Genomic DNA, 14,400 nt, shown 5'->3' with positions numbered 1-14,400 from the left:
GTGATTCCTGATTATAGAGCTAGGAGTTACCCCTGAGCAACACTGGATGTGGCTAAAAGGAAGTAGAAGTGTTCATTGTGGGGCCGGAGAGATAGCAAGGAGGTAAGGCATTTGTCTTTCATGCAGAAGGTCATCGGTTTGAATCCCGGCGTCCCATATGGTTCCCATTGCCTGCCAGGAGCAATTTCTAAACATGAAGCCAGGAGTAACCCCTGAGCACTGCCGGGTGTGACCCCCCAAAAAAACCCACAAAAATAAAAAAGAAGTGTTCATTGTAGCACTATTCATAATAGCCAGAATCTGTAAACAACCCATGTGTTCCAGAAATGAAGAGTCAATAAAGAAACTGTGGTACACCATGGAATACTATGCAGCTTTTAGGAAAATGAAGTCATGAAATTTGCTTATATATGGATGAATATAGAGATTATCACATTGAGCAAAATGAGTCAGAGGAAGGATAGGCATAGAATGATCACACTCATATATGGAATAAAAATATATTATGATAATAATACCCAAAGACAATAGAGATGATGGCCAGGAGGACTGATGCATCATGATAGGAAGCTTGTTGAAAAAAATAGGGAGTGAAGTGATGGCAGAGAATGAACCACTATTATAATGATAATTGGAAATGATCACTCTAGAAAAGAACTGGGTGCTGAAAGGAAGTAAAGCGATATACATAATACCCCCTTCAGTAGCAATACTGCAAACCAATGTCTAAAAAGAAAGAAAGGAAGAGAGAGAGAGTTAGAGAAAGGAAAACTGTCTACCATAGTCAGGTAGAGGGGAGAGCAGGAGGGAAATATGCATTGGTGAAAGGATGGTATTAGACATTGTATGACTGATACTCAACCAGGAACAATTTTGTAACTCTATCTCATGGTGATTTAATTAACTTTTTCTTAAAAGGAGGTACTGGAGGGGCTGGAGAGATAGCATGGAGGTAAGGCATTTGCCTTGCATGCAGAAAGATGGTGGTTCAAATCCCATATGGTCACCTGAGCCTGTCAGGAGCGATTTCTGAGTCTAGAGCCAGGAGTAACCTCTGAGCGCTGCTCCGTGTGACCCAAAAACCAAAAAAAAAAAAAAAAAGGAATAGTAAGGGGCTGGAGCAACAGCACAGTGGTAGGGCGTTTTCCTTACATGTGGCCGACCAAGATGGGCCCAGGTTTGATCCCTGGCATCCCATATGGTTCCCTGAGCGAGCCTGCAGGAGCGATTTCCGAGTGCAGAGCCAGGTGTGGCCCAAACCTCACCCCTCAAAAAAGGGAATAGAAAGAGACATGACACCCCTGATTTTTCGTCCCTTGGCCTTAAAAGCAACAAACAGTGCCTTACCTTTTTGGCTAGTTGTGTGAGTGGCTTGGTACCAGCCAGGTCCGTGAACCAGGTGTTAATGGCACTCTGGGATCGGGCAGTCACCAGCCAGAAGTTATCCTTTTGGTTTACTTGAGGCTTCCTGCGACCAGTGTCAGGGAGGGTGTTACATCGTAATTTCTCTGCAATAATGCTGCTGAAGTTGGAACTTATCTAAGGGAAGAAAAGTATGATTCAGGGGGGAAAGAAGGGACAGAGGGCAGTGCCTTTAAGGGACAGATGTCAATGTGGTTATCACTAGGTCATGAAAGAAAGCATCGCCATTTAGGTTAGCCATTTAATTATTTAAAACTCGGGGCCTTTGCTCCTTTTCAGATACTTCCAGCCTTTTCCTGGCAGGGTTGCCTCACCTTGGCAGGATTAAAGTTGACGTTCTTGGCACTGCCATGTTCATCCCCAGAGACAGCGGGCTGGTTATTGAAGCCTTGTTTTACATTTAAGGCCGTCAGTTCATCCTGAAGCAGGAAAGGAACATTTTAGCTTTTTTCTCCCCTTAGGAGTGGTCGTGGTGAGAGAGGAAGGTAGAAGAGCAGGGAACAAGAGTGGGGGAAGATCGAGGGCAGATTCTGAGTGGAGCAGCTTGTTATTTCAAACTAGGGGCGATCGATTCATTGGAACCCCACCCTCATGCCCAGTCACTGAGTCTCACTCTTCCCTCGCAGGCAAACACTGTCCCCGCGCCGCCTTCGATAACTTTCTGAGCTGGGCATAGGCAGAGGGAGGGGCGCCTCCAGCGTGGTCCCTACCTGGTTCCCTCGTCCCCCCAAAACCTAAAACCCCACCAGCGCAGCCCCCCCCCGGCCAGCGCCGCCCAAGCCAGGTCCCACTCTCCCATGGCAGCCCACCTTACTCTTCCTCCCCTTCCTGGACTTTAGCTCTTCGAAAAGCACCGCCCCCCCGAAATCACCGCTTCATTCTACAGCTCAACGCTCGCTCCGGGCCTTGGGAGAGGCCCCATTTCCGAACGCACCTCCTTCTGTTTGGGATCTTGAGGGTACACATCAGGAGGTCCCAGCCGCGGCCGCTTCAAGGGCCGGTGCTCGTAGCTCAAGATCCCGAAGGCCGCCATTTTGCCCAGCCCGTAGCGCCAGAAGCGCCAGCCGGGCCTGGCGGCGGGGAGGGGCGGGGGGAGGAAGAGGGGCCGTGGGGGGGGAAGGAGCGGAGATGGGGGCGGCGGTTTCGAAAACGGCCGTCGAGAGACAGCCGGGGGCACGTTCGAAACTCGCGATCTTTGCCGGAAACTACCGAGGGAACCCGAAGGACGCCGGGAACCGTCGGGCAACACCATCCGCAGCGGGGGCGGGGCTCGGCCGCAGGGGGCGGAGCTCCACTCCCCAGGCGCTTTGGGGCCGGGGCCGCCGAGGCGCGAGCTCACAAAGCGAAACTTAGCAGGGAACCGCTCCGCTCCCGGGCGGCGCGGGACGTTTGGGCCCGCAAAGCGACCCGCGGCTTCAGGATTGGCCGTTGCGAATGCAACTGGGTTCCCAGCGCCTGGGCTCAGTTTAAGGCCTAGGATAGGAGTGTTAGTTTCCATATCTGAAAAATGGGTGCACTCCAACCACCAAAACACTATCGGGAGATTCCAAAACTAGGCAGAAGAAAGCGCCAGTTAAACCCCTACAAGGTCGGGGCCGAAGCAATACCAAGGCGGAGAGGGCGTTTTTGCACGCGGTCTACCGGGGTTCGATCCCCGGTATCCCATGTGGTTCCACCGAGCCTGCCAGGAGTGATTGCTGAGCTCAGAGCCAGAAGTAATTCTTGAGCGCTGCTGGGTGTGCCCCCCCCCAAAAAAAAAAAAAAAAAAACCCTGCAGGGCAGGTTCTAATACCTCGGGGACTTTAAGGTGTATCTCTGAGAAAGGTTAAAATCTTTTTGATTCAAAATCCCTTTAAAAGGCTGATGGAAACTAGGCCTGTGCTTCCTCTTTATCAGTAAGAAAGGAGGGGCCTTCTGTGCTTGGAACTGCCTTCCCAGAAAAATGCACAAGGACGATGTATGAAACTGTAGATAACTTCCCAGGGACTATCTTCCTGAAGCTGTACACTATGTCCCCAAAGATTCTGGAACTCCAAGAGTGCAGTGCCAAAAACGAAAAGTAAAAAATGCAAAAAGAAAAATATATAAAAATAGAAATATATCTAAAAGAGCGGAGGGGTTGGAGCTTGACAGACACAGGGAATAGGGTGCTTGTCTGGCAAGTGGCCAACCTGAGTTCAATTTCCAGTATCCCATAATGATCCCCTGAGCACTGCCAGGATGATTACTGATCACAGAGCCAGAAGTAGCCTATGAGCATCACTGAGTTGTCCCAAAACAAAAAATGCACAGTATCGGAAATAAAATTTAAATAAGCACATAACAAACACTAAAATATTTCTTGGAGAGTGATGCTCGGGGTACCATGGTATCCTATGACTCTTGGACAACCAATTGGTAAGGCCAGAATAATAGGAAGGAGCTGGGACCTTTAGGTACCTGGGATTACCCAGGTCTCCTATGCAGGATTTGGGGGCCTCCAGGGCTGCACCCAAGGGATGCTAACACAGCCCACTCCATGCTAGACATTTGTCTTCCCCCTTGCACCATCTCTTTGGTCCCTAGCACCAATAGTCTTTATAAAAATAATAGAGGGTCTGAAGAGATAGCATAAAGTTTATAGGGATTTTCTTGCCCTTGGACAACTCAAGTTCAAATCCCAGCACCACATATGGGAGTAATCCCTGAACACAGAGCCAGGAGTGATCCCTGTGCACCACCATGTGGGACCCCCAAAACACAAATGAAATGCTATGGAATTATAATAAGAAGCTAAATGAATTCTGATTGGGATTAGGAAAAATATTGGAGGGGGTTCATTGACATTTGATCTAACACGTTTTTGTTGTTTGGGGGCCACATTTTACAGTGCTGGGGTTGGAGGACTGTTCCTGACTATGCTCAGGAGTGATCCATAGTGGTGTTCAAGGGACCATATTTGATTCCAGGTATTCAAACTAGAACCTGTGGCATGCAAGGGAAGCGACTTATTTTTCTATGCTATCTTTTTGTCTTAGTCTTGAGGAATTTTAACCCACAGAGAATTTAGGTGTGTTAGAGCAAAATATATTACCTGGGCACATATTAAATACTAAGTGAAGGTCAATTGAATCAACAGTTCTTATGACTAGCATCTCCAATCAGCTGTATTTGGAGGAAGAGAAATCTGGAAACAGAAAGAATGGATTATGAAGTAGGGAGCCTTTCCTAAGGGACATCAGTTTGTGGGTTCTAGCAATAGTCATGACTACAGGGAATGAACTTGGCTGTGATCATGGAAAGGCAGCTACTAGAAATAAGCGCCACAGAAGGAGAGCTAGATTTTCAGGTTGAGAAATGAGGAATAGGAAGATGACTTTGAGGTTTCAGGACTGGGACACTGAGAGGGTGATGATACCAGTAACTGAGATAGGGAATACAGGAAAATTTAGGGGAATATGAATAGTTTGAAGCTACTATTACTGTGCCTCTATTTCCAAAATCTAAAATCAGACCTCACCAAGCAGTCTCAACAGTGACCCAGCTCAACCAGCAACTAAGGAAGGATATTCTGGCTTGATTTGGTCAGAAAGAAAGCCAGCTATATATGTACGCACAGAACTATATTTCCCTGGACAGGAGAGATGGGTGAGGTACTTGCCTTGCATGCAGCCAAACCAGGTACAATCCATGACACTGTGTATAGGACCCCTGCCAAGAGTGCAGTGTCAGAATAAGCTCTGAGCACATAAGGAATGACCAACAAAACAAACAAAGCAAAGATTTTCCATCTACTCAAGTAGCACTGTGACAGATATTTTTGGGATCATTGAGCCTAAATCAACACAGGAATGAATATAGCTTAAGTAGGATGGGGTCATCAGACCCTTTGCTACATAATATAAAAATTATTTCTCTGAGCACATGTTTGGGCATAGTGGTGGTGATGGAGAACAGTTCCTTCCCTGGACTGTATTGATTGTAATACAATATTGTATTAGTTTCTTACATCATACCCTGTCCCAGTGCTAGTATTACATCTACAGATTAGATATAATACTCAGTCACCCAGATGACTTTAGCCTGTGTGTCACAGTATACATTTGCCACACCTCTGTTGAGCCCTGGTTTTCTAAGGTTCTTTCCACCGGAAACTATGACAAAAGGAAATGTGTGGGTGGGGAAGGGTAGAGGGTGAGGGGCCTAGGTTCCTGACACGATCGACACCCAGGGGACGAAGAGCAAGCACCATGTTGAAGTCATCATTGCCACTCAGCTTCCTCTTAATTCTTCACCTGCCTCTGCTGGCGGTGGGGCTGGCCACCAAGAATATCTCTTCCAGTGAGAATGAAGACATCGTAGCTGGTGGGAAACCTGAGACTGAAAGGGCTGGTGAGAAGGGAGACTGTGGGAAGGGGCAGTATATAAATGTGGAGCCTGACGGGTTTTTACAATGATATGAGCAGTGTTCAAGAGGACTGTGGGGAGCTGCAGGAGAAAGGTTCCTGGCCTCCCATGGTTTGGTTCCTTCTTCTGACCATTGGGTCTACCTTTTCCTCCCTGACTCCATTTTCTCGTGAATCCAGATTTCTTCCTGACAGCTCCACGGCCCACTGACACCCTCAGTGCCGCCATCCCGTCCCTCCCGGAGATTCAGTGTTTTGTGTTCAATCTTGAGTACATGAATTGCACTTGGAACAGCAGCTCTGAGGCCCAGCCCACCAACCTGACTCTGCACTATTGGTATGAGAAGGGAAGTGGGAAGAGGAGATGGACTGGGTAGGATAGACTGTGTGGGAACCAAGAAAGAGGGTACCCAACATCTCAGGTTCCCCCACTATTTTCTCTTGGGGTAAATCAACAGTCAATTCAGAGTTTAGGTGACAGTTTTTAATACTGTAGACCATCAATTTACTCCACTGTTGCTCTTTCCCAAGGTACAAGAACAATAATACATTCCAAGAATGTGGTCACTATCTGTTCTCCGGAGAGATCACTTCAGGTTGTTGGTTTCCAAAAGATAAGATCCATCTATATCAAACATTTTTTGTACAGCTCCAGGATGCCTTGAAACCGAGAAGGCGCGACACAAAGATGTTGAAGCTGCAGAATCTGGGTAATATGGAAAGAGGTTGAGACAAGGGGTATTGTGAGCCCCTGTAGTAGATGGGTGGAATATTCTTTTTCGTTTGTTTCATTTGGGGGCTATAGCCAGCAGTGCTAGAGTTCGGGGTACTCCCTGCTTGTTGCTAAGGAAGATTCTGGGCATTTCTTTGAGGACCATCCAGAGCCGAGGATCAAACCTGGGCCTCTAGCATACAAAGTCTGTACCCAGCACATTGAATTATCTCCCCAACCCCTGACATTGTGTTCTTTTATATGAATACTTGGGAGGTTAGATACATAATACAAAGATAAGATACTAACCTTGGCTGAATATGATACTGGTTTGATCCCCATCATTGCATATGGCTCCCCAGAATTTTCAGGAGTGATCCCTGAACACTGATCCAGGAGTAAATCCCGAGCACCATTGGGTGCAGCCCAAATTTTTTTAAAAAGAAAGACAAAAACTATATATAAGGGTACTTGCTGGGTTGGAAATATGTCTCAGTGGTAGAGTGTATGCCCATGCCTTGCATGTGGAGACCATGGATTTGATTACCAGTATCACTAAAAATAAAAATAACAGTATAATGCTTGTAATCATGGTGATTAAATAACTATATTAATAAATAAAAAATTCATTTGTAGGGGCTGGAGAGATAGCACGGCAGTAAGGCGTTTGCCTGGCATGCAGTCGATCCAGGACTGATAATGGTTCAAATCCCGGCATCCCATGTGGTCCCCTGAGCCTGCCAGGAGTGACTTCTGAGGGTAGAGCCAGGAGTAACCCCTGAGCACTAACGGGTGTGCCCCAAAAACCAAAAAATAAAAAAATCATTTGCAAAGCACAGTAAAAAAATCAAAATAAGGGTAATTGAGCAGAAAGGAGACGAGAGGTAGCTCTGAGGAAGAAAGGAAGGGATAAGAGACACCATCTTCAGGAACATGAAGACATTTATAGGGAATGACCATAAACATATACATTTCAACAGTGATCCCTTGGGCTCCAGAGAATCTAACACTTCGCAACCTAAGTGAATTCCAGCTGGAAATGACTTGGAAAAGCAGCTTGTCTGAGAATTGTTTGGAGCATCTGGTACAGTACCGGAGTAATCTGGACCACAGCTGGACTGTGAGTGATTCGGGATATGAATTTAGCAGCTAAGGCCAAGAAAGGGAGGTTAATGGATTCAATTTGTCAAATAGGATAGCCTGATGCCAAGTTCCAGATCTTTGCCCATTTTCCATCTTCCAACCTCCTTCAACTCCTGTCCCTATCTATCATCACTAGTGAATTTTCATTAAGATTTCTTTTCCTGGGGCCGGAGAGGTGGTGCAAGAGATAAGGCATCTGCTTTGCAAGCACTAGCCTAGGACGGACCATGGTTTAATCCCTTGGTGTCCCATTGGTCCCCCCAAGCCAGGGGCGATTTCTAAGCGCATAGCCAGGAGTAATCCCTGAACATCAAACAGGTGTGCCCCCCCCCAAAAAAAAACAAAAAAAGAGAGAGATTTCTTTTCTTACACTTCCCAATACTACACAGGCAATAAACAAATCAATGCCTTTCTAGATGTCTGGAGCAGACGCATAAGATTTTAGTCTAGGGGCCCGAGCAATAGCACAGCAGTAGGACATTTGCCTTGCATTCGGCCAATGTGGAATGGATCCGGGTTTGATTCCTTGCATTTTATATGATTCCCCGAGCCTGCCAGTAGTGACTTCTGAGTGCAGAGCCAGGAGTAACCCCTGAGCATTGCCGGTTGTGACCCAAAACCCAACCCCCCAAAAAAGATCTTTAGAACATGAATCATTTTGTTCTGTCTGATATTTCTGTCTTTCTACAAGTTGAGAAAAGAAAAAAAAGTGGATGGAACCCAGGGGCCAAGTGATTTCAGGTGCATTGAGTGAGGGGAAAATGGTCAAAACTAAATACCCATAACCAAAGTCAACGACAATAAAATCAAAAGACCTAAACTATAACAAGCTAAACACAAAATGGACCTGCTACACTAGTAGACCAGGGGGCTAAGAGTGGAGGTATGGGATACATTCTGGGAACTATGGTGGAGGGAGGTCAACATTGGTGGTGGGACTGGCCCTAATTCACTGTCACTATATGCCTGAAATACAACTGAGAAAGACTTGTAATTCACAATGGTCTCAATAAAAAATCTATTTCAGGAAGAGAGCAGTATGTCTTGCTTAGTCAAGGGAGGAGAGATAACTGTGTACACCAAGAACATCAATGTCAGCACCATTATAAATACAGTATCTTCATGATAATAAAAATTAATTAAATTAGGGCCCGGAGAGATAGCACAGCAGCGTTTGCCTTGCAAGCAGCCAATCCAGGACCAAAGGTGATTGGTTCAAATCCCGGTGTCCCATATGGTCCCCCGTGCCTGCCAGGAGCTATTTCTGAGCAGACAGCCAGGAGTAACCCCTGAGCACCGCTGGGTGTGACCCAAATACCAAAAAAATATTAATTAAATTAAAAGAGGGGAGAGAGGAACTGAAAGGTGGCATGGGGTGGAGTAGTACTTCTTAGCTACCTTTCTTTTATATAAACCTCCCTTTCTCTTACCCTTTTTCTACCCAAGGAACAATCAGTGGATCACAGAAATAGTCTTTCTCTGCCTAGTGTGGATGGACAGAAGCTCTACATGTTCCGAGTTCAGAGCCGCTTTAACCCTCTCTGTGGAAGCTCTCAACTTTGGAGTGAATGGAGTCACCCAGTCCAGTGGGGCAGCAATGATTTAAGAAGTAAGATGTGTCTCATGTGTGCCCTCAATGATGAACTCAGTACTCTAGAACTTTTTAGCATCACTGACATTTGCTCTAACATCCCATTCCATCTCTAAGTCCCCAGACTTGGTAGTATGTGTTCCCTCACTGTTCAATCCTGACTTCAGGGAAGCAGTATTTTGTAAAGTATGCTCACAGGGGAGACAGAACAGTTTAGATTGCCCTACAGCATTCCCAGAATGCCTGTGTTGGGAAGATGACAGTCATTTTTGTGTGTGTGCTGTGCTGTGTTGCTTTGTTTGGTATTGAATCCAGGGCCAGATACCTGAGTGACAGGTGCTCTATTGTAAAGCCACACTGGGGCTCTGGGAATGTGGTGTGACTTAAAGAAAAAAATCAAGTGGCTTTTTTTTTTCTTTTTTGCAGGGCGAGGTTCCAGGGCCCCACATATGCCAGGTAAGTGTTCTACCACTGAACTCTATAATCAGCCCCACAGCTGAATTTCAAAACAGACATACTTAGGGTTGAAAAACGGCCTTTGTCACTTACTACCTCTTTGATCTTGGGCACCTTACTATCACCTTTTATTCCTTCTTTCTCATCTGCAAAATGGAAATCATCATTTGCCAACTTCCACAGTAGGTTGGTGGATTAAGTGTTCAGACAGTGCTTAGCACCAAGTGGAGAATCTGCAAATGTTGGCAGTAGTGGGGATAAATGTTTGTTCACTTTTCCTTTCTTTTTTTTTCAGTAGAGAACTTTCCATTGTTTATGTGGGAGATTATCCCCCTTGGCTCTATGGCTCTGATTATTGGCATCATCTGCATATATTGCTTTTTGAAAAGGTGAGACTTGGGCAACCCAGTTAAACTTGGAAAGTAGGAGTAGCTGGGCATAATAGGGGAGGGTTATTATAGGGTCTTTAGGCATAAGGGGTGTAACAGTCAGAAAATGAGGGATCCTCCCCAAGTGGGCCTGATAATGGAAGGAATCTGTCGACATAAGAGATTCCTTCATTCAGTCTGGGAGACCTGACAAAATGGTGATCTTGCTCTCTTTTCCTCCTGCTTAGGGCCATGCCCCGAATTCCTACCCTCAAGAACCTAGAGGATCTGGTTACAGAATACCACGGGAACTTTTCGGTGAGAATGTTGTCATAAGAAGAGCACAATCTGTCTATTGCTAACTGTCTACTAGTAGGACAGAGTAGAGGCTTGAGTGGAAGGGAGTGGAAGAGGACCTATACTAAACTGTCAAGATGTGATGACAAATTTGGAGCTGAAATGAACAGAGCTGCAGAGGGACTGATTATAGAGGCAGATGAAATCAGTGGCATGTGTAGGAGTGTGGAACCACAGTCTGTGTGTACCTTCTATTTCATCGGTCCCTTCATGGGTTGCAGATGTTGGGGAACTCCTTTGGCAGACACCCTAGATCTTTTGCTTCCTGTCTCTGATTGATACCTGACCTTGAGATATCTGTCTTTAGGCTTGGAGTGGTGTATCTAAAGGATTGGCAGAGAGTCTGCAACCAGACTACAGTGAAAGGCTCTGCCAGGCCAGTGAGATTCCTCCCAAAGGCGGGGCCCTTGTGGAGGGACCCGGCGGCTCTCCCTGTATCCAGCATGGCCCCTATTGGCTTCCCCCCTCATGTTATACAATGAAACCTGAGACCTGAATGCTGAAGCTGACAGAATCACAGAATTCTGTAGTCTTAAATTGTACTAATTTACCCTCATCCAACCAGCTTGACTCCAGTGCCAACCTTTCAGCACCACAATCTCCCATATTACCCCAACTAGTTTTGAATTGTGTGTCCCTTCATTCATTATCTTCTCCTTTAAAAATGCCTCTTTGCCCTGCACATACGTCCCATCTCCCCAAACTAGTCTTTTCTCTTCACAGGATTTTTTTCTCTTTCTTTTTTTTTAAATTTTTATTTTGATCATATTGGCTTACAGATTTTTTTCTCTTTCCACTGCACCCTGCCTCTTTCCATCTACTCTTCTGTTGTTCCAGAATAAATGAGAAATAAAGTTTCCATTGACAATAATTATGAATGTCTGTTTTGTGGGGTAAAAAATATGGGAGGTCTGGTACTGAGAAAAGGGGGAGTAAACTCAGGGTGTGAAAGCCACAATGCTATCAATTAACTAGCAAGGAGGACTGTTTCAGAAACTTTAGGTGGCCTACACTCCTTTCAGGGTTCCATTTAGAATTAAATTTTCCCTTTTCCCCAATATTAAAGATATTTTACAGACCACACCCAAGTTATTTTCTTATTACTCCACTTTGCCACACATGGAACCTCTGACCTCATAATACCTCTGCTGCAGTCAAACCCCTTAGGATACTGCTTATTCATAACTCTAGTGGTCTCTTGTCTACTCCTTCTAAGCCATCTATACCTATGCATCCCAACTGGTTCTCCAGTCCCCTAACCAAATGGGGCCTTTATTTTGCTACTCTCATGTTTTTAGAGCACCCTCTATAAGTATGGCTCGCCATACTTCTTTCTGAAGAGTGGGACCTGGAGGCCATGTTCATCTATATCAGGCATGGAGGTGAGGGGTATGATATAGTTGTCTGTGTGGAGAATTGCAGAGGTTTGAGGGTAATAAACATCATAGGGATTCTATATTGAGAGAAGGGCCCCATGTACCATCTCATCTCTTCTTAGATAATGAGCAGTTTCTGGCCAATATCAATTGCACTATCCTCCAGTTATTGCTGTACACCAGGAAAAAAGTGGGGTTAACCAAAACAGGTGAGGAGTTTGGGGAGGGGACTAATAGCCAGCGGTTATAAGTAGTATTTCATCTCCAGCCCCCATATCTTTCCTTTTTATGGAGGTTGGACCACATCTGTTGGTGTTTGGGAGTCATATAACCTGCATAACATGAGCTCAGCCCTTTGTGTTATCTCTCTGCCCCCCAAACAAACTGTTCTTCTAGCAAGAAGAGTGTTCTTTGAATACTGATAGCTTTCTTCAGCCCACTCTGGATACGTTCACTGGCCCTTTTGCCTCTGCTTTCTTTTCTTGTTTCCACAACTCCAGACATCATTGATTTGTGTGAAGAAAATGGAACAATGAAGATGTTTTTCCTAATGAAAACACCAAGAGACTATGCCACCAACTTCCTAACATCTCGAAACACATACCTTGTTTGTAAAATTGAGCGTGGACTACCAGGTAGATATGTAACACATCCCCAAAGATAGAGGAGCCTCAAGAAGACTCATAAACCTTGTTCTTAAAATATGGTACCCTCTGGCCAGAGAGAAAGTGCACAAGGCTGAGCATATGCTTTGTATACTAGAAGCTTGGTTTGATCCCTAGAACCATATGATATTGATCCCTCAACACTACTGGAAGTGATCCTCAATCAGAGCCAGGAATAGTCCCTACCACTGTCCAGTGTAGCCCAACTCCCACACCCTAATAGGGCATTCTCAACTAGATCCAAAATGACCAACTTTAGTTAGTATAAGAAAGACTATTGTGGGTGACCAGAGAGATAGTACAGTTGGCAGGGTGCTTGCCTTGCATGCAATGGACCCTGGTTCATTTCCCAGTACCCATAGGATCCCCTGAACAGAGAGTGAACCCTAAGCACACACCAGGAGTAAGCCCTGTGCACTGTTTGGTGTGCCCCCTAAACAACAATAAAAAATACTACTGCCTCAGTGATAGAGAGATAGGATAGCAAATAGGCATTTTCTTTGCATGAGATCAGTGTTCCATCTCTGGCACTACATATGGTTTCCCTAGCACAAGTTATCTCTGACCACAAGAGCCAAGAGTAGGCTTTGAGCAGTGGCAGGTGGGTCCCAAAACCAAAAACAAAAAGAAAAAAATCTCTGCTTCTGTGGTAATAGGTCAGATGTCATCCATGTCCCTGACCTGATTCCATGTAAAGTCTTACAGAGAAGAAACAAGGCACAACAGCACAAGACAGTGTTGCACAAGAGGGTCCTAAAATTTTGTGCTTTGGAAGGGTGCAGACTGGATGATAGGGGCTGAAAGATATATCATTATGTTCACAGGGACCAGAATTGCTTTTTCCTACAGAGCTTTTGTGCCCCTTCTGAAGAACCCAGAACCTGAGCTGTTAGGTAAGGAACATGAGGAAGATGGAATTACTATGCTATGTAATAGTTGAGTCAGTGAAGTACCTAGAGTATGACTGGTATGACTGGTGTGATACAGTAGCTGGAATTTCAGGATCTTAGGAAAAGTGGAAGGGGATCTAGGTTGACTTTAACAAGGAAGTGTGTCTCAAACTTAGTAGTGTGCATGTCATCTCCTACCCTCCTATTTTTTTTATTAAATCACTATATCCACTTTTCTTGGCTATCTCAGTATACTTCCTATCACCTCTCCATTTTTATCTTCTCCTTCAACCTTTTCACTTGCAATCTTGTGTACCAATCTCCACCAAAAAAAGTAAGGCTTAACCCTTTAGATCAGTCCAAGATGGACCTGATTACTCCCAGTGATCCCTGGGCCAAGAGAGGACAGAATGTATAGGTTAGGTTGTCTAATGCTGAGTGTGTGTGTCTGCTTCCTAGAATCTTTGCGCACACAATGTGAAACCCTGGAGAGGAGCCGAGTGAAAATGCTTAGAATCCAAGAGGCCAAAAAGACCCCTCCTGTAGGATCCTCTGTGAAACGTCCAGCAAGACTTGTAAGACTTTCCTTATCTATACAGATTCCCCTAGCACTAGTCAACAGAACTGGGGTAGAGAGTGGGGGTGGCAGAGGGACTTCATTTATAAATCCCAACCTCCCTGCCCAGGAACTGCCTCCATTTTCTGTACCTCTGCCTTTGATACTAGATAGCTAAAAGATTCTTGTAGGGGCACATTTATGCCATACACTCTCCCTTTCCTTTTCCAGTCAAAACTAGGACGACATAATGAAGAAGTGTCCCATAAAAAGGGTCCACCCTACAAACCCAGAGCAGACTTGATTCGGAAGGATAGACATCGATGACCCAAGTAACTATGTTGATGCAGTGATACTAGTATAAAGTAATTGCAGCTTGGTTGTTTTTGTTTTGGAGGGGGTCTTCCATTGGTGTTCAAGAGATCCTGGAGACCCCTCCTAGGGATCTCAACCAATAAGTGGTTCAATGTGAGGTTCCA

General features: G+C 45.3%; 3 protein-coding genes across 6 annotated transcripts in view; 2 read left to right on the top strand and 1 right to left on the bottom strand.

Moving 5' to 3' along the window:
- Positions 1–2,516, bottom strand: part of MED12 (mediator complex subunit 12) — a 29,647-nt gene extending 27,131 nt beyond the window's left edge. For all 4 annotated transcript variants that reach the window (XM_049767396.1, XM_049767399.1, XM_049767397.1 and 1 more), the window contains exons 1-3: positions 2,357–2,516; positions 1,737–1,841; positions 1,348–1,539 (exon numbers count right to left, since the gene is read on the bottom strand). In XM_049767396.1, coding sequence (XP_049623353.1) covers positions 1,348–1,539; positions 1,737–1,841; positions 2,357–2,455 — 396 coding nt within the window. In that variant the 5' untranslated portion in view covers positions 2,456–2,516. The remainder of the gene's footprint in view (positions 1–1,347; positions 1,540–1,736; positions 1,842–2,356) is intronic.
- Positions 2,517–5,651: 3,135 nt separating this feature from the next.
- IL2RG (interleukin 2 receptor subunit gamma) lies at positions 5,652–10,930 on the top strand. Its single transcript, XM_049767316.1, has 8 exons — positions 5,652–5,766; positions 5,988–6,144; positions 6,339–6,517; positions 7,500–7,639; positions 9,109–9,271; positions 10,008–10,098; positions 10,326–10,395; positions 10,742–10,930. The coding sequence occupies exons 1-8, from the start codon at positions 5,652–5,654 to the stop codon at positions 10,928–10,930; spliced, it is 1,104 nt and encodes a 367-aa protein (XP_049623273.1).
- An 861-nt stretch (positions 10,931–11,791) lies between these two features.
- On the top strand, positions 11,792–14,248 carry CXHXorf65 (chromosome X CXorf65 homolog). Its single transcript, XM_049767381.1, has 6 exons — positions 11,792–11,816; positions 11,933–12,019; positions 12,311–12,445; positions 13,300–13,368; positions 13,825–13,931; positions 14,153–14,248. The coding sequence occupies exons 1-6, from the start codon at positions 11,792–11,794 to the stop codon at positions 14,246–14,248; spliced, it is 519 nt and encodes a 172-aa protein (XP_049623338.1).
- The last annotated feature ends 152 nt before the right edge of the window (positions 14,249–14,400 follow it).

Source organism: Suncus etruscus, chromosome X (assembly GCF_024139225.1).
Source record: "Suncus etruscus isolate mSunEtr1 chromosome X, mSunEtr1.pri.cur, whole genome shotgun sequence".
In the NCBI taxonomy this organism is placed as follows: Eukaryota; Metazoa; Chordata; class Mammalia; order Eulipotyphla; family Soricidae; genus Suncus; species Suncus etruscus.
The sequence above is the reverse complement of the archived record's forward strand: the minus strand, read 5'-3'. Positions and strand labels throughout refer to the sequence as shown.

What these genes read in the sequence shown, in the direction of transcription:
- IL2RG (XM_049767316.1), top strand. Translation starts at nt 5,652, where the DNA reads ATGTTGAAGTCATCATTGCCACTCAGCTTCCTCTTAATTCTTCACCTG. An exon ending in GAATGAAGACATCGTAGCTG is followed by an intron (nt 5,767 to 5,987) that starts GTGGGAAACCTG and finishes TCGTGAATCCAG; the next exon opens with ATTTCTTCCTGACAGCTCCA. An exon ending in GTTGAAGCTGCAGAATCTGG is followed by an intron (nt 6,518 to 7,499) that starts GTAATATGGAAA and finishes ACATTTCAACAG; the next exon opens with TGATCCCTTGGGCTCCAGAG.
- CXHXorf65 (XM_049767381.1), top strand. Translation starts at nt 11,792, where the DNA reads ATGTTCATCTATATCAGGCATGGAG. An exon ending in AATTGAGCGTGGACTACCAG is followed by an intron (nt 12,446 to 13,299) that starts GTAGATATGTAA and finishes TTATGTTCACAG; the next exon opens with GGACCAGAATTGCTTTTTCC. An exon ending in GATCCTCTGTGAAACGTCCA is followed by an intron (nt 13,932 to 14,152) that starts GCAAGACTTGTA and finishes TTCCTTTTCCAG; the next exon opens with TCAAAACTAGGACGACATAA.